The sequence below is a fragment of the Malus domestica genome, chromosome 07 (assembly GCF_042453785.1).
Source record: "Malus domestica chromosome 07, GDT2T_hap1".
Taxonomy (NCBI): Eukaryota; Viridiplantae; Streptophyta; class Magnoliopsida; order Rosales; family Rosaceae; genus Malus; species Malus domestica.
In genome coordinates this window covers 36444562-36461912 of record NC_091667.1, presented here as the reverse complement: position 1 = coordinate 36461912, position 17351 = coordinate 36444562, and the positions used below count along the sequence as shown (strand labels likewise).

General features: G+C 37.2%; 4 protein-coding genes across 8 annotated transcripts; 1 reads left to right on the top strand and 3 right to left on the bottom strand.

The window, feature by feature from the left end:
- Positions 1-1189: 1189 nt before the first annotated feature.
- LOC103440162 (LOB domain-containing protein 2-like) lies at positions 1190-2530 on the bottom strand. The gene is made up of 2 exons (XM_008378826.3): positions 1880-2530; positions 1190-1496 (listed from the first exon to the last, which is right to left on the bottom strand). The coding sequence occupies exons 1-2, from the start codon at positions 2508-2510 to the stop codon at positions 1435-1437; spliced, it is 693 nt and encodes a 230-aa protein (XP_008377048.1). The 5' UTR covers positions 2511-2530; the 3' UTR covers positions 1190-1434.
- Positions 2531-3499: 969 nt separating this feature from the next.
- On the bottom strand, positions 3500-6151 carry LOC103439991 (protein APEM9). Its single transcript, XM_008378657.4, has 6 exons — positions 5865-6151; positions 5593-5763; positions 5319-5396; positions 4600-4885; positions 3893-4221; positions 3500-3779 (listed from the first exon to the last, which is right to left on the bottom strand). The coding sequence occupies exons 1-6, from the start codon at positions 5963-5965 to the stop codon at positions 3650-3652; spliced, it is 1095 nt and encodes a 364-aa protein (XP_008376879.1). The 5' UTR covers positions 5966-6151; the 3' UTR covers positions 3500-3649.
- Positions 6152-6825: 674 nt separating this feature from the next.
- Positions 6826-14416, bottom strand: LOC103439989 (putative pentatricopeptide repeat-containing protein At5g36300). Of its 5 annotated transcripts, XM_029106266.2 has the most exons (9): positions 14221-14416; positions 12861-13044; positions 12295-12741; positions 9079-9230; positions 8649-8874; positions 8394-8546; positions 8192-8263; positions 7689-7791; positions 6826-7475 (listed from the first exon to the last, which is right to left on the bottom strand). In XM_029106266.2, exons 5-9 carry the CDS (start codon positions 8844-8846, stop codon positions 7465-7467), a joined length of 537 nt encoding a protein of 178 aa, XP_028962099.1. In that variant the 5' UTR covers positions 8847-8874; positions 9079-9230; positions 12295-12741; positions 12861-13044; positions 14221-14416; the 3' UTR covers positions 6826-7464. The 5 variants fall into 5 exon arrangements, with proteins under 5 accessions (XP_028962099.1, XP_070681637.1, XP_070681639.1 ...); XM_070825536.1 differs by lacking the exons at positions 12861-13044; positions 14221-14416 and having other exon boundaries at positions 9019-9230; positions 12295-12434; XM_070825538.1 differs by lacking the exons at positions 12295-12741; positions 12861-13044; positions 14221-14416 and adding an exon at positions 9675-9833.
- A 229-nt stretch (positions 14417-14645) lies between these two features.
- LOC103439988 (large ribosomal subunit protein eL13x) lies at positions 14646-16948 on the top strand. The gene is made up of 5 exons (XM_008378652.4): positions 14646-15007; positions 15487-15602; positions 15766-15899; positions 16301-16459; positions 16558-16948. Exons 2-5 carry the CDS (start codon positions 15494-15496, stop codon positions 16777-16779), a joined length of 624 nt encoding a protein of 207 aa, XP_008376874.3. The 5' UTR covers positions 14646-15007; positions 15487-15493; the 3' UTR covers positions 16780-16948.
- Positions 16949-17351: the final 403 nt, after the last annotated feature.

Below are 17351 nucleotides of genomic sequence, written 5' to 3'. Positions count from 1 at the left end.
AGTGCTTTTAGAACCAATTCTTCCTTAATAAAATGCAAGGAAATTCAAAAATGTATTTAAAGTGTTTATTGTAATAAACTCATAACTGATACTTCTTTTAAAAGCGTTTTTAGTTAATTTAAAGGAAAAATTACAGATAAAGTATACTTTTAATTCTTAATTTCATGTTGAGACAACACTTTTTAAACATTTCAAGGAGAGAAAAATTAATACATGTGAAAGATGACATCATTTACTTTTTTTTCCCTCTAGAGTGTAAATTACAAAAATAGCCTTTATCTTTTGTATTTTCTCACACTTCTTTCTCCTGCTCCCTTATCTCTCTTTTTATCTTTCTCATGCTCCCGTCTCTCTCTTTCTTTTTATTTCTCTCTGTCTTTCTTCCTTTTCCCCATTTCATCAGTAAACAAACAACAAATATCGATCCATACACCAATAAAAATCACAATTTATGCATGTGCCTGATAAAGAAAACACGGTACGGTAAAGTATAAACCATTCTTGACGATTTGTCGCAAGGTCATCTTCAAGAATTTAACAAGTCCAAGTAAAAAATTTGAACTGAGGAACTGTTGCAGAAGCTAGCTAGAGCAATGTTGAGCTCGTTCGGATGTGCTTTTGAAATGACTTAAAGCATTTTTGGTGAAAATGTTTTTGAAACCAATTATTAGTAAAAATGCACGTAAATTTTGGAAAAACACTTAAAAGTACTTCCTGGAAGAAGCACAAGTTATGTGCTCATCCCTCGTCTGCTCGTCGAGTGCGTCCTTGGCTCTTGCTTGTCTCTAGTAACCGATCGAGTTTCTTCGGCCCTCTCTAACTTTTTCATTAGGGCGAGTCACTCAAGTCCCTCTTTTACGAAAATCCCGGGGTTGGATTCAAATTTCCTTCTCTGAATCTTCTCCCTCAGAGAGGAGTTGTTCACAGTGCTGCTCGCATGGTTCCGAGGGTTCTTCTTTGGATGCTTCTTCTCAAGACTTTCAGAGTGAAACCTTTAATAATATTTCGAGTTTCTTTCAAGATAAGATGAAGGAAATAGGGTTAACACCATAAATAATTACACAATGTACATGTAGTTCCACGTGTTCTAAAAGTATATTTATCCCATTTCATCATGCCATCACGTACGACATACTGATAACAACAAAATTAAAAATAAAAGTTAAGTAGATAAAAATATGAACGGGGCTTGAGTTCAAATCACTTAATACATAACGTACATGTAGCTGCATACGTTTTGAATAGTATTGTAGTTCAATTACTGCTACACATACTTCTTGTCACTTGTACATTTTAGTTTATCTACAAGTGAAAGGTTAAAAGAAAAAACTGACACATGTATATTGTTCTTTCTTCAAGCAGTCACGCTTAAGATGAAAAAAGAGGGATGGGGCTTAAAACAATATATAATACAATCTTTAATTAATGCAAGTATTATGATCCTCCTTCCCATATTGTGCCTTCTATCCTCTTGCCAATTATTTCATTAAATTGACCTACAACAACAAAACAAAAGAAATTTTGTTACATGTCAGGAAATAAATTACAACATAACAAATATATAATAAAAACATAGTAAATCATTCGAATTCAATTTCTCGATTAGTTCTCCCCTCCTCTTAGTGTAAAAATATCAATGTACTAAAAAAAAATAAAAAATCTCTATTTAGTTATAACCTTATGTATGTACTATGTAGCTAGGGAAAAATAGCCACAAGGAATATGAAAACTTAAACCCTAAACCCTAATTACCCAAGCCAGGAAAGGGGCATTGGATGAATAAGTTATAAGTAAACATTGCCATAAGTTATATTTCAATCACGATGAAATGCATGCGATCAAATGAAAATTGTCATGTATTATAAACAACAAATTTTACCTGTAAGATAATACTGTTGATTGATATTGTTGACAGAATAATGCTGTTGTTGCTGGTGTAGTGGAACAACAACAGAATCTATCATTTTTACTTGCTTTACCACCTTCTCATGACTCTGCTGTTCACAATTTAAAGGGTAACCAAACGGGGCTGAATCCGGTATAACATCGTCGTTATCACGAAGATAACCCGAATTATTAACATTAGTGATTCCACCATTCCAATTACCCACCAAATCCGACAAGGATTTGTTGAAACACAATCCCTTTTGCATTTGTAAAGGAACAATATGGTTTTCACGATTCTGCTGCTGCTTATACCTTTTAAGCTCATCAGAAACCATCCTATACTCTCCATACGCACCGAGCACTGGATCTTTTTGCCTACAAAGAGCTTCCCATACCAACGATTCAGCGACCTTTCTCCGATTGGGTTCCTCGACATTCTTCACCATCTTTGTTACGTTGCTGACCCCGAAAACTTTGTGCACGGCGAGGAATTCCCGAGTTCTATCTGCAGGAAAATACGGTGCCAATATGCAACCAGCATGACACTTTTTCCTTTGATGTTTACATGCTGCACATGCTGGTTGTGTTGATCCTGCTGTGCCATTGTTATTCGTCCTCTGCATGATCTTAAACCCTATATATATATATATATATATATACTACTTTAATAAATTAAAACAAATTTAATTAGAGATAATACCAACAATAACAATTGGTTAACATGATTGCGAAAGAAAAAAAAGGTAATCAACGAAAATTCAATTAACTTTTTCTATTTATAAGAAACGATTTTTCGAGGGCAAGCTTTGGCGCGACAAAAATGTTGCTCATTTATGATTGAAAGGTCACAGTTTGAGTCGTGGAAACAATTTATTTGCAAAGTAAAATAAGGTTGTATACCACAGATGTTCCCCAAAATCCTCTCAAAAACGGAGAGTCTTGTTGGCTCAAGGTGACTTCTTTTTTAAAAAAGGAGATTTCATTCAAGTAACTTAAACAAAGAGAGGAACAAGAAGCTTACGAACCTTGTTGGTATAAAAAATAGAAATGGCCTGGCGGAGGAGGCTTTAAATCTTATGTCTGGAAAGTACGTAGCATGTAAAGATGGCACGCCTCTGCGTTAAAAAGAATGACTTGTGCAGGTTGATTAGGGTTTTAGGTAGCTCATATCAAGAAAGAGATTTGTATGGAAAACAATAAAATAATTGGAGATAATTTTTGGTAATCAGTAGGTGTCTTGGACTCTTGGGCGCACAGCCCACTTCCCCGGTACTCATGCTCAAGCCCACATTTAGTATTTGCAACAAAAAGCCCAATCTTATCGTTAGCCCCGTCCAAACAGAAATACGTGCGACTAATGTGTTTAGTGTACTCAAATACAGCTACGTGATGTTACCATTATACTCAAATTATAGGGCGTGAATTCATTTTTGATTGATATACAGTAACTTGTTTGACGATTCCGACTAGTTTCCTTTGTTACAATGGAGAATTTCGAACCCTGTACACAACCTTCTCATCACTAGGCTTTGATTATTCCAATTTCATTTACCTGTGACCAAATAAAAAACCAACCAAAAGAAATGAGCAAAAACAAAATGCAACAGACAGGTTTTCTCAATCAACAACCCAGATTTTTATCATTGCTTTTGGCAGTTCACTTGTTCATACTACTTGCACTTTCACACAACAGAACTCTGCTATTGGCAGTTTGTTTTTATAGTAAAGAACGAATATTCAAGGGAGAATGCCTAAAACTGAATCACCGGCCTCCTTGTGTTGCAGCGGCGAGAGGTTGAACAGCAGCTAAAGGATTCACCTGGTATGAAAATGCAAGCTGCCACAAGTCTACCAGAGCATTCTTCATTGTCAAAGCTTGTCTCTGAATAGTCCTGTGACGAACAAATATATTTTTGCGAAATCTCAAATGATTACTATGGGAATGGAATCAATAGTTTGACATGGGCATTGAAGACATGCATGTTGATTATATAGTATCACTCACCTCTTTATGGTAGCTTGTTTTCTCCGCAGAACATAATATATGAGCAAAATCAAGAATCCCGAGACAATCTTTCCATTAGATATTACCACCCGAGCACTACCAAATTTCAGAGTGATCGTACGGAACCACCAGACACATGGTTCCAACTTTTTGGACAGACTGAAAACTGTTTGTTTCTTAACAGTTCCTCCATATCTGGATTTTGGATATCCGGCAGGCACAGCTATCTGCTCCACATCATAGTTGTCCTCCAGTGAAGATGACAGGGATCCTTGCGGTGAGTTTGTGGCTTTAACAGAATGTAGTGAGTGTAATCTTCTCAAAAGTACCTAGAAAGACATGGAAGACTCTGAACTGGTATCAATTCTTTTAACCTATGACTTCAATTAACATAACATACCATTCTAAACTAAGTTATATTCACACGAATTAGCATTATGGCAAGAATTCAAGAAAAGAAATAAGTTAGAGGACAGCGTCATAGCACATGGAAGAAACTTCTTCAATAAGTGACTCAGCCATACTTGTACTTAATAAGGAGTGCGGCTTGCCATTCAAGAGGCAGACATAATTTACGATGAATAGGGTAACGATAAAAAAAGTGAAATTTGTTTATATTTAATAGACATAGAGTACAAACAATAGGACCACCTCAATCAATTGTCGCAGTGCCGAGTCTAACAAAAGATGCACATAGATGTAGTTACCTGTCTCCTATCCTCAGGTAATTCAGCAGTCTCGACCCAAGAGGTTGCAAGCTTGACATCATTCAAAACGGTTCCCAGAAGTTTCAACACATAGACCTCAACTACTTCTAGATACTTGTCAACTCCCAGAACAAAATGCTCATCACTTCTTTTTGCATTATCTGCAAATTTTTCTGTACTAGCAAGAACATAGTATTGTTCATCCACAAAACTCCAGCTGCTAAGGAACTCTTCCAGAAATTCTTGGATACCAAGGGAATGCCCTTCTGATATATAAAAACATACCCTGACAAACAAAATAAGACACAAAAATGAAACTGCAAAATCCAGTTATGCTTTGCGAAGATTCTTTCAGTGCAAAAGGATAAAAGCAATGCGAAAATCATGTTAAAAAAGCGTTGTTATGGGTCAAACTTAGAGATCTTTTTGCAGACAACTATAAATTTGGTTTTCAACTCGGTTGGACAAAAATAAAGAGGATTTTCAGGAATCATTTTAACTTGACACCGTTATAATTACTTTCTTAAAGTTATATCGATCTCCTTTTCAAACAAATAAAATTTCAATGTAAACAATAAACACTTTTGGATAGGTCCAAGAGAAGCGGTAAGCATCGCCCTGAACAGTGGTTTTTCCAAGTCCATCAATGGTTGAAATCGTAAAATCAAACGATATGAAATGTTAATCAAAAGAATAACTTGAGTCACAGATGAGAGTACCCAGTGAGAAGAACTTGAACAGGGATAGTAGCAACAGAGGCAAACAATGGTTTGAGCTCATTCAGAATTTCTGAGGTCCTGCAAGAACCAATCACATCCACAATATCAAACATTCAATATACCTTGAATATAGCGGGTTGTCGATTCCAATCCCAATCCAATCCTACCGAGGCCAAATTGTGGTTTTGTAAACTTTCAGTGTGTGCAAGCAATCAATCCCACAAAAAAATGAAGTTACTACATTTATAAGAACAAATGAATTGAAGATACATACCTTCCAAGTTGTTTTAAGGATTGCACAAGCACCATACCGGCCGATTCCGACATGTCGTAGAGCTCGAAGCGGTCGCCGTCGGCTTCAAGGTGTTGACTGTGTTGTGAAAGAGGCTTCAGAATGGAGGAGGCTAATGAGGCTGCTTCCTCGTACATTGAGCAAACAAGGTAGCTGCAGCATGCAAAATAATCACATCACAGTTCAAAAAACAATCGGAGGAGACAGAATAATCCAATCCAATCCAATCCAACACTAGAGAACAACTGACTGACCTCTCGGATAGCTCGATTTGCTCCCAGATGGAAGGGCCGGAGGCGGTGGGCTCCATCCCTAACTCGGTTGAAGGAGACGAGCCGTTTGCCTCCTTCTCCATTTTCGATCCCGCAGAAATAAAAGCAGTCGCCCGAGAGAGAGATGGAACTTCACAGACTCTGTCGACAATTTTGGAAGACGAGAATCATTTGGCACCCCCTTTATTCTGTCGACAGTTCTATCCGGGAATACGTCGTCATCCCTTTTTTTTTTTTTTATCACCTACAACCTTTTGGTCAAATTCTCCAATAAAAAAAAAAAAATTAAAATACCCTTTTTTTAACAAAAATAATAATAATAATAATATGCCCTTTAACTTAAGAAAATCACCTATGACTTTTTTCTTTTTTTTTTTTCAAAAATAAAAGGGACAACTGGTGCCATTTCCAGGGCTGGAAAGACTCACAAACACATTTTAGCCTTCCTTGACCACAAGTCTAGCTTCCACACTAGCAGCGGATTTCAAACCTGAGGCCTCCAGTTTTTTGTTTGAAGAAAACCTCGCAATTCACCCTTCACCACTAGGCCACCAGCTCGTGATTTCTTATGACTTATTTACAAGTGAGAGGTTTAGATTCGATTTTCGCCAAACATGAATTTGAACCACATTATTACTAGCTCATTGTGAGGTTAAGCCTACCCTTTCCTTTAATATCATTTGTTAAAAAAAAAAATTGTTATCCACACTCATTTTTACTTCTCACACACTCCGCTCAATTTTCAGTCGTTGGATTAAATTGATTGAAGAAAATCAATGGCAAAAAATATCCAACGATATGTTCAAAGTAAAACTTGATGTGTGAATAACACTTTCCATTAAAATTTGATAACTTTCTACCCTAACAAGAGATGTAAAATTGCATTCCAAGGTATTTTGCAGGACGCATCCAATTCTCCATAGCAACTTCTCATATTCCAGAGTACTAATAAATAATAATTATATTATATTATAAAAGAGCGTAAGCACATGCCAAGAGGCTAGTCAAAACTTGAAACATTTTAAGGTAAAATAAGTCGTACCCAGTGCACAAGCTCCCACTTTACGCAGGGTCTGGGAGAGGTGAATGTCGGCTAGCCTTACCCCCATTTTAAGGTAAAATAAGTATTATAATTAAAAAAGATGAGTTTAAACAAGTATTTTCTATAATTACATGGGTATGGTGGAGATTATACGAGTCGACTCTAAAATATATATCTTTGCTGAAATGGCAGGAGGACTGAAAAGTGGCACTTTGAAACGCCAATTTTCCCAATCATTCAATGTATCATGTATGGGAGGAAGGACTGTTTGAGCTGCAGCACTTTGAAGCCAATTCTTCCAAATCAATGCTCTTCATAGGAACCAGGCTCATGAAAGTGACTCGTCCTCTCAGGTCCGAAGTGAGTGCTTTCGTGTTGCAAGTCACGGTGTTGTCCATGTTCCAACTGCTAAACCAGAAGCAGGTTTCATTATCTCTGAGTACTCTTGCTTCCCGTACGACCCCTTGAGATTATCAGTTGTGCACTATAATGTGGTAAAAATCAACACCCCATCTGGTTTGAAGGTTTATGCGACCGGCATCACATAAGGCCTGTGAAAGCATTTGACAAACCAAAAACAAGTTCAGTCTGGTACAAAGCCATACGACTAGGATTCTAGGAGTCTTTTGGAGTCTGAGACGTAAAGTGAACAAGAAAAAAAAAATCGTGACAGTAGTTGGACTGCTGAAAGGATCATAGGCTGTGTCCATACCCAACTGCACAAGCACATTGCATCAAAACCCAATCTATTCACTATTACTCACAATATCTCTGTTGAAGGACCATTAAAGCAACTTGTAACATCTGTCTAGCCCTTCTATCCGGAGTGCATCTGGCCCGTTCTATTTCCTTGTATATCTCCGGGACCTGATCAAGAAACCGCTTGCATATTTAGAGATTTAGAAAAGAAAACAAGCTTCCTACTCTCTTGAGTTGGAAACTAGAGATTTTAAAGTTACTGAATAATCAAGTGGAAAGAACTACTAAAGAGTCCCTCACAAAACTTTTTTTTTTTAATCGAAGAAACATGACAACTTTTCTTATTATTAAGGACATTTTTTGTATCACAATGACACGAAAACAAAAATGGAGTCACACTCCATGAGGGTTTGAATTAAAAAAATGTCCTTAACAATAAAGAAAGTGTCGTTAATAATAACAAAAGGTGCCTTTAATGATAAACAAACTTGTCTAAGAGTTTTTGAATAAAATTATTTTTTGATGGCCTTTTGAATTTTGATTAATTTTCCTAAAGAATATGTAGCACCTTATCAAACTTCCTTGCCCTAATAAACGCCTTCATAAGGGTAGTATAAGTAACCACATCAGGGCTAAAACCCTTCATGGACAACAAAAGCACCACCATTAGAAATTTAGCTTGAAAGTATCACAGAAACTGAATTGCTTGAAGAAATTCAAGATATCCAACAGCCCAACTAGAAAACAATATGGGCAAAAACAAGACTTACACTTTCTTTTATATGGTGATAAATGGATAACGCCTCTAAATATCTACCAGCAACATTGAATGCATTGATCAGCACATTCAGCATTATGACGTTTGGTTCGATTCCCTCAGCTTCCATGAGCTGAAGCACCTTAACTGTCTGATGACATAATCCCTGCATTAAAAAGAATACAGACGTTGTAATATGCAAAAGATATGGATATATTTCAAGATATAATGAAATAAAACGAAAACAATGTTGGGAGTATCAGAAAACCTGCTGAGCGTAGGCATTTGCTAAGACACAAAACATGCTGGCTGAAGGAATAAGACCTTCCGCCTTTAGGGCAGATATGCACTCTAGAGCATCCTGAAATTTTCCATACTGCCCATAAATATCAACCGAAACAGCATAAATTATCCCACTTTTCATATGCCCTCTGCACTTCATATTCTCAATAGTCTTCTGGATCATATCCCACTTCCCATGCTCCCCTAATCGGCTAATAACAGTGACAAAGATATTTGGATCAGGATACAACCCCTGTTCCTGCATCTCAGTAAACAACTCAAGAGGGAGTTGTTTCCTCAAGCAGGAGTCAAATATATTTAATTTAATTTTTTAGTTTAGTTACTACTACACATACTTCTTATCACTTGCACATTTTAGTTTAGCTGCAAGTGAAAGGTTGAAAGAAAACACTGACATGTATATTGTACTTTCCTCAAGCAGTCACGCTTAAGATGAAAGAAGAGGGACGAGGCTTATGACAATATAATACAATTCATTTTGTAAGTATATATTATGATCCTCCTTCCCATATTGTGCCTTCGATTGTCTTGCCAATTATTTGATGACCTACAACAACAAAACAAAAGAAATTTTATTACACAAGGTCAGGAAATAAATTACAACATAACAAAAACAAAAATAAATATATAGTTCATTGGAATTCAACTTCTCTATTTGGCTATAACGTTAATATGTACATGTCATGCAGCTAGACACTGGTATAAGAGAAAACTTGTACCAAATGATTACGGAAAATAGCAACGGTGAATGTGAAAACTTCTCTTGCCTAAAACGCTTAACGCAAGTGTTTAAGTTATACCTTAAACCCTAATATAGGCAGAAGAGGGGCATTGGATGAATTAATTATAAGTACACATTTACATAAATGTATGCGATCGATCAAATGAAAATTATCATATATTAAACAACGAAAATGCCTGTAAGATAATACTGTTGTTGCTGGTGTAGTGGAACAACAACAGAATCTACCATTTTTACTTGCTTTACTACCTTCTGATGACTATGTCGTTCACAATTTAAAGGGTAACCAAACGGGGCTGAATCTCATCGAGAAAAATTGAGGTGCAGTCTGAGACAGCTGTTGAGGGGCGTATCATCGATTTTTCAATAAGTTCACAGCTGTTAACAAGAAGGCCGTTTCAATAAGTTCAAAGTATATGCAGCCATCCAAAATATATGTATATAAATATATTTTTATCTCGTTTAACAGTGACACACATCTCATCGAGAAAAATTGAGGTGCAGTCTTGTTGAGGCATATCATCGATTTTTCAATAAGTTCACAGCCGTTAACAAGAAGGTCGTCTTTGTAATATACAGGTGGAAGCAAATATCTGCAGACAATGTTTTGAAACATTGTCAATTAGACATCCATTGACAAAATTGAAGGACGAGTACTACATTCAACGCATAGTTTTCAAGAAACAACAATGGGTCATTGCCTTACTGAGAGAAGCGAAAAAGGAGGATGTACAACAAATTCATCAATTTACAAAATGTCACGAGTTAGAGTACTTTGACATTCAAGGACCGAAAGCGTACAACGGGTTTATGTTGCAAGGATTTCCAAAGAATTTTTGGAAAACCTAAACGCTCACAATTTGATTCAGGGTGTAAAGTAAAATTATAGCTTTAAGTGTTAGTACAGTTTGATGTAGTATTGTAAGAATACTTTTATTAATCTGATTCGGTGGATTAATAAAACAAAACCACAGATAAACCATGTCATGTGGACCACCTCAGGCTCAAAATATTAATAAAAGTATTCTTACAATACTACATCAAACTGACATTGAAAGCTATAGTTTTACACCCTTAATGAAATTGTGAGCGTATAGGTTTTCCAAAAATTCTATGGAAATCCTTGCAACATAAACCCGTTGTACGCTTTCGGTCCCTTGAATGTCAAAGTACTCTAACTCGTGACATTTTGTAAATTGATGAATTTGTTGTAAATCCTTCTTTTTCGCTTCTCTCAGTAAGGCAATGACTAATTGTTGTTTCTTGAAAACTATGCGTTGAATGTCGTACTCGTCCTTCAATTTTGTCAATGGATGTCTAATTGACAATGTTTCAAAACATTGTCTGCAGATATTTGCTTCCACCTGTATATTACAAAGACGACCTTCTTGTTAACGGCTGTGAACTTATTGAAAAATCGATGATATGCCTCAACAAGACTGCACCTCAATTTTTCTCGATGAGATGTGTGCCACTGTTAAACGAGATAAAAATATATGTATATATATTTATATACATATATTTTGGGTGCCTGCATATACTTTGATTTGTAGTGATATTTGACGGCATATACTTTGGGTGCCTGCATATTAAGGTATTTCTCAGTAAGTAAATTGTCACCCCATCTCTCCAAGCATTTCTATCCACTTACTACTTACTGAAATAATACAGGTTCAGAAATCCAAACAGTAACCCAGGACAAGATTTTTCCAACTTTCCATAGCAGGGGAAAACAAAGGCGGACAATTAAGGTAAAAGAAAAGGGGAAAAAAGTTAAAAAAATAATCTACCACTGCCCCAAGTAGCAAGCTTCAAAGGTAATAAAATTTAAAGGTAAGGAAGAAAACAGAAAACAAGGGAAAACCAATAGGATGCAATTGCAGTGGGACCAAAGATGCAAAGCAAAGCAAAAAAATTTAAAAGCCAAGAACCGAACCAATTTACTGAGACAATGATTTCTCAAGACAACCCAGTCAACTTTAGGCTTTAGGCCTAGTTGGTCTACAAAGATAGGAAGTCCTAATCAGCTAACCTACACCGGGCCAACCAAAATCACTTTCCTCTGGGTCCTAAAATCTAATTGAAAAAACAAAACCAGAGCTCTCTCAAGCTCACACAGTGTATATCCTCATTATTATATCACCTGTCATGTGACATGAGATACTAACAGGTGAGGAAAAAAGATGTGCAGGAATGATTTTTCGGTGATAAAACACCGGGTTACATATTAAAATCTGCCCTTACCCAACCCAACCGAGAGCAAAATCACGAGCAAAACATTAAACTATGGAAAGAAAAAACGAAAGGTCCCCCATTTTGCTTCATTTGGTTTGTGCACTTACAGCATAGCAAAATTTTGAACAGCACTTACACATATACGGCTATGCATGAGCAAGTCAGTATAACTGTATGAGGATCTTCATAAAAATGAGATATAAAATTAGTTTCCCCCATCTCCATCTGCAATAATTACTACTGCCAAAAACCCATGGGGAACTTGGAAATAAATGAAATATTAAGCATGATTTAGCCCCGAGTTCAAATGTGGCATTAACACCTCCGTAGGACAAAGTGTAATGAAATAATCTGGATTTGATTAGTTTCAATCACAGAAATGGTTTAACAATGCAGCTGACTATTTATCAAAACTCCGCATGTCGATTGTGCTTTGGCTACACAAAAACTTCTAGGCAGATTCTACTTTTCTGTTTGTAACTTACAGTCCATGTGTTCTATCAAATTTGCTTTCCATTGTCAAAACATTCTACACACTGTGACTAACAGATTGTAAGCTCAAAACGGGAAAATCCACAGAGGAAGAACATGCTTAAAAACTGCATCTATAAGAGAGAATAATTAGAGGTTATACCTGAGAAGCAATGAACCATGTTCCATCTATCCAATCTTGGCGTGGCCTCAAATCAGAGTGCTGAAACAGCAGTTCATCATTTGTACCTTTGATGTAAACTTTGTACCTTTGCCCGTGAAGGACGTTGCGGATCACACCTTCCCACCAGCAACCATTATAGAAAACATCAACCTCTTGTGTTACACTGAAACTTTCAGCCAAAACTAGGTTTGGAGGATAAGGCCTTATTTGCTTTGCATCGACCACTTCCATCAAGAACTTCTTATTATCATCTGTTCTTATCGTCTTGTATCAAATGAGAATCTCATTCATTTCCAATACTTTGACAATATTTGCAGTAAACCAACCACCTTGAAATCCTTCTTTATCAATGCAAACCTCAACAGGTGTTCCTTCTATTGGTACCTCTTTCATCGGAGTGTTTGGTTCTTTGGCATCTAAGACATCCTGCGGTCCAAGTTTTGACGAGTTAGCACTTAAAATCAAGACCCAAGAAACCCACAAAATAGAGAGAAAATTAAACTAAATAATGAGAAGAAAAAAAAAAGAAAAAAGCAAGTGTTCACCTATAAACATGACATCAGAAATTTTGTGTCTCGACAACATGTGATTATTGTCCGACCATTGACATAACTTCCCCGATCACAGAGAAATCCACGACAATCACATTTTGTAGAAGAAACTGGCCATTTTCAGATCGAGTTCATTCAAAATGGTTTCGAAAGGCAATATCAAAAAGCATGAAAATTCCTGATAAACAAAAATTGAGAGGTTACACGAACAAACAAACAAATCTTACATTTAATTGCGTTAAGGACACCATTTGATTTACCATTGAAGCTAAACTGGAAGCACAAAACACCAGTTATATTATCCTATCCCAAAAACAAAATTTAAGCTGCAACCAGGGTATTTGGCACTAAACATGCTTTACTGTGTAATGGATATGCTCTCTCTCCTTATTCCCTGACTAGTGTTGTATAATGTCAGCTGATCACGGATCCTCATATTTCCAGCACAAGTCAAATAGAACAAGAAAAAAACATACAACATACAACGACAAAGCCGTATCCCACTTTTTACCAAAAAAACCTTATTCCACTAAGTGGAGTCGCCTGTATAAATCTAGTTTAACAAAGAAAAAGAAGCATAAATATACTTTTTCCAATTTGGACATGCATTATTCAGTCAGAACAGCACAACACCATCCTTAGAATCTGAGTATTCCTTGTGACTATAATATTACTAGGAACATGATGTCACTACAAATCATCCTTAATCATTGGAACAACACATAAGAATAAAAAATTTGTCTTGAATTCAAATTCTCAAATCCCTAACCGGCAACAATTAAACAGCACAAATCATCCTTAATCATTGGAACAACACATAATAACAAAGATTCTGTCTTGAATTCAAATTCTCAAATCCCTAACCGGCTACAATTAAACAGCACAAATCGTCCTTAATCATTGGAACAACACATAAGAACAAAAAATTTGTCTTGAATTCAAATTCTCAAATCCCTAACCGGCAACAATTAAACAGCACAAATCGTCCTTAATCATTGGAACAACACATAAGAACAAAGATTCTGTCTTGAATTTAAATTCTCAAATCCCAAACCGGAAAAATTAAACAGCACAAATCATCCTTAATCATTGGAACACCACATGAGAACAAAGATTCTGTCTTGAATTCAAATTCTCAAATCCCTAACCGGCAAAATTAAACAGCACAAATCATCCTTAATCATTGAAACAACATATAAGAACAAAGATTCTGTTTTGCATTCAAATTCTCAAATACCTAACCGGCAACAATTAAACAGCACAAATAATCAAAACAAAGAAAAAAAAAAAAAAAGATATTTCAAAGGGCTGAACCAAGAAGAATTGGCTGTGGAGATATTTCAAAGGGCTGAACCTGGAATTGGGAATACCGTCCAAGTGTACAATGCCATGATGGGTGTTCATGCTCGAAATGGTTGGTTTAGTAAGGTCCAGGAACTGCTCGATGTAATGCGTGAGAGGGTGCGAACCGGTCCTTGTGAGTCTCAATACTTTGATAAATGCTCGGCTCAAGTCAGGTGCCATGACACCAAATTTGGGAATTGAACTTTTGAATGAAGTGAGAAGTGAGAAGGGCGGGTCTTAGGCAGTGGAAACACCGTGTGGCAGCCAAGATCAGACTTCTTTTCAAGAGACGGTAGAGGAGGCCCTTCTTCGTCAAAGTCAGAGCCGGAGATTATTGAGGTTGAATTTGAGGAGAAAAGAAGAGACACCCAAGATGTGGGGAAAGATCACGTAGGGTGGACACTGATTCCACGGATTTGCCCCGTCCTAGCTCCGCCAGTGTGCCTCGACTCTGCCTCTTCCCGGACCCTAATTCCATGGAGAGAGAGGAAGAGAGAGAGAGAGAGAGAGAGAGAGAGAGGAAGAGACTGCAGGAGCTGTGGGTTTATACCAACCTTAAGTTAACTGTGACTATATGTATAACCGACCCAGGAACCCAAGAAAACTAACCCGTTTTGAAAGATAAACAGTTGTAGCCCGCATGAGTAAAATTACTTACTATACGAGGCCCAAAACGCCCGGCCCAGTACTAAAGACACGCGAGTTTACCCTAGCTGCATGCAGAGTAGTTGGGGCTGCGCGAGTGGAGGAAGCAAGAGAGCATTTCATCGCGACGCCGACGCCGACGCCGATTTCTGGTTATCCTTACTTTCTCTTACCCTCTCTATTTTTCTCTAGAAATCTTCGATTAATTGTGTCCAATTTCATTGCTTTCTTCGTCTCATGTGTCTTTCACCCGCCGAACGAAGATTTAGGTGTTTGAATTTGCAAATGCTTAGATTTGTAGGGTTTTATTGCTTCTGATATGTTGTGGATTTTTCTTAATTTTGGTTTTGTATCGGTTAGGTCGCCGAGTTTTTTAATCAACTGGAATAAATATTGTATGTTGGAATCTGTCTCTGCTAGCAAATGTATTGCATTTTCTCAACTCTATGGTTCGTATTTTTGAGGGTTTTTAATTATTTGTTATTGATTCAGGAAGAAGATTGTTTTTGTGTTTTTCGTTCGATATTCGTTATTTGTTGTGTGAGTTGTGCATTTGGAGTTCTAAGTGAAGTTAACATGAATGGAATCTGGATTTTGTGTTTCTGAATTATGCGATTCGGTTTCCTTGTAGGTAAGCCATGGTGAAGCACAACAATGTTATCCCGAGCTCTCACTTCAGGAAGCATTGGCAGAACTATGTCAAGACCTGGTTTAACCAGCCTGCCAGGAAGACCAGGAGGAGGACTGGTGAGTTACACTAGTCGTGTTTATCACCACGTTTCTTGTTTCTTAGCTTTACGTCTACTCTTTTGTGTGCGCCGTACTAAACACTGTCGCTCACTTCATCCTGCTTATTTCACAAATGAGCATTTGTAATTTGACTGACTTGACTCTTTTGAAATATCATCAGCTCGCCAGAAGAAGGCTGTGAAAATCTTCCCTCGTCCAACCACTGGGCCCCTGCGTCCCATTGTTCATGGACAGACTCTCAAGTACAACATGAAAGTGAGAGCTGGTAGAGGTTTTACTCTTGAAGAATTGAAGGTAAGTCGGGGGTCGCTTTTTGTTGTTGATAAAACTTTTTGGAATTAGTGTTATTTACTCATGGATTCCGATTATGGCATGCGAGTTTTATGGAAATCTTTGACAGAGTGCTTCATTTCATTCCTCTATTTTGCTTTGGAATTAGTGTTGGAATTCATCCAGCTTTTATTGTACGAGTTTATTGAAGTTGATTACAGGATGAAGTGTTATAAGGATAAATAAAATACAATTGTTTTTCAGTTTCGAAACATTTGCAGATCGCCAGATTCCATAAAAATATAAACATGATCCTAAATTTGGAATTCTTAGATCAGTTTTTGTGTTTTATTTAGCTTCTGGTTCTAATAGGTGAGCTTTTATGTGATGATTTTAACAAGTTGTTTACCTTGTTTGCTTACCAGTCTGCTGGGATTCCAAAGAAACTTGCACCAACCATTGGAATTTCTGTTGATCATCGTAGGAAGAATCGTTCTCTCGAGGGTCTTCAAGCTAATGTTCAGCGTCTGAAGACATACAAGGCCAAATTAGTGGTCTTCCCAAGACGCGCCAAGCATATCAAGGTGATGTTAAGTGGTTGATGTAGAGAAGTTTAAGAATGTGGATTTTCAGTGTGCATGGTATCTTATCTTCATAAGTACCTTTTGTTTTTTTGCTACAGGCTGGTGATTCTCCTGCGGAGGAAATTGCCAATGCCACCCAGCTCCAAGGCCCCTACCTTCCAATTGCACGTGAGAAGCCCACAGTTGAGCTTGTGAAGGTTACCGATGAGTTGAAATCATTCAAGGCATATGACAAACTTCGCGTGGAGAGGATGAACACACGCCATATTGGTGCCAGGCTCAAGAAGGCAGCGGAAGCAGAGAAGGAAGAGAAGAAATAGAGAGCTTGATGCGCACTTGGTGTCAGGGTTCATTTTGGAAGGATTTTTGTTTTAGATTTTCGTCTGTTAACTGCGGGATTTATTTCTAGAACCCATCAATTTTAGAGCATGTAAACTTAAGTAATCCAAGTTAAAGAGATGCTTCCATTGCTGTTTATTTCTGATACCATATTGGTGTTTTGTTATTTGTGCTTGCATTTGATTTCGAATGATGTGGATTAAAAGCATATGATTTGGATGCAAGTCCCCTTGAATTGTTCATTCACATCAATATCAAATGGTTCAATCCCAGATCATAATATCCACCAAAACATCAGAGTCGTTCTTATGGTCTTCGCAACAGTCGGCACAAACAATGTCATAGCCAGTGCCAATTTTAGCGCCCTTGGGATCAAAACAAAGTCGGGGCAATCGCAATCGAAGTGGTTGCATTCCTTAAAGACAAACTTCACAAAAATAACGTCCCTCTTTGATTAGGAGTTGAAACCTTTGCATATCATCAAGGACGGCCTGAATATCTTCTTCGTTCACTGTTTGTTTGTTTGTTCAAAAGTTGCATCAACCCACACAAG

Excerpts from the sequence above, each read along its gene's own strand:
- LOC103439989 (XM_070825536.1), bottom strand. The coding sequence starts at position 9,080 with ATGTCAGTGTTTTCTTTCAACCTTTCACTTGCAGCTAAACTAAAATGT. Across the intron at positions 8,875-9,018 it reads AAATGTGCAAGTGATAAGAA|CCGATTAGGGGAGCATGGGA; the intron begins GTATGTGTAGTA and ends CACTGTTATTAG. Across the intron at positions 8,547-8,648 it reads CAAATGCCTACGCTCAGCAG|GGATTATGTCATCAGACAGT; the intron begins GTTTTCTGATAC and ends TTTTTAATGCAG.
- LOC103439988 (XM_008378652.4), top strand. The coding sequence starts at position 15,494 with ATGGTGAAGCACAACAATGTTATCCCGAGCTCTCACTTCAGGAAGCAT. Across the intron at positions 15,603-15,765 it reads GAAGACCAGGAGGAGGACTG|CTCGCCAGAAGAAGGCTGTG; the intron begins GTGAGTTACACT and ends AAATATCATCAG. Across the intron at positions 16,460-16,557 it reads GACGCGCCAAGCATATCAAG|GCTGGTGATTCTCCTGCGGA; the intron begins GTGATGTTAAGT and ends TTTTTGCTACAG.
- LOC103439991 (XM_008378657.4), bottom strand. The coding sequence starts at position 5,965 with ATGGAGAAGGAGGCAAACGGCTCGTCTCCTTCAACCGAGTTAGGGATG. Across the intron at positions 5,397-5,592 it reads TCCTTAAAACAACTTGGAAG|GACCTCAGAAATTCTGAATG; the intron begins GTATGTATCTTC and ends TGGTTCTTGCAG. Across the intron at positions 4,222-4,599 it reads TACCTGAGGATAGGAGACAG|GTACTTTTGAGAAGATTACA; the intron begins GTAACTACATCT and ends ATGTCTTTCTAG.
- LOC103440162 (XM_008378826.3), bottom strand. The coding sequence starts at position 2,510 with ATGCAGAGGACGAATAACAATGGCACAGCAGGATCAACACAACCAGCA. Across the intron at positions 1,497-1,879 it reads TCAACAGTATTATCTTACAG|GTCAATTTAATGAAATAATT; the intron begins GTAAAATTTGTT and ends TTGTTGTTGTAG.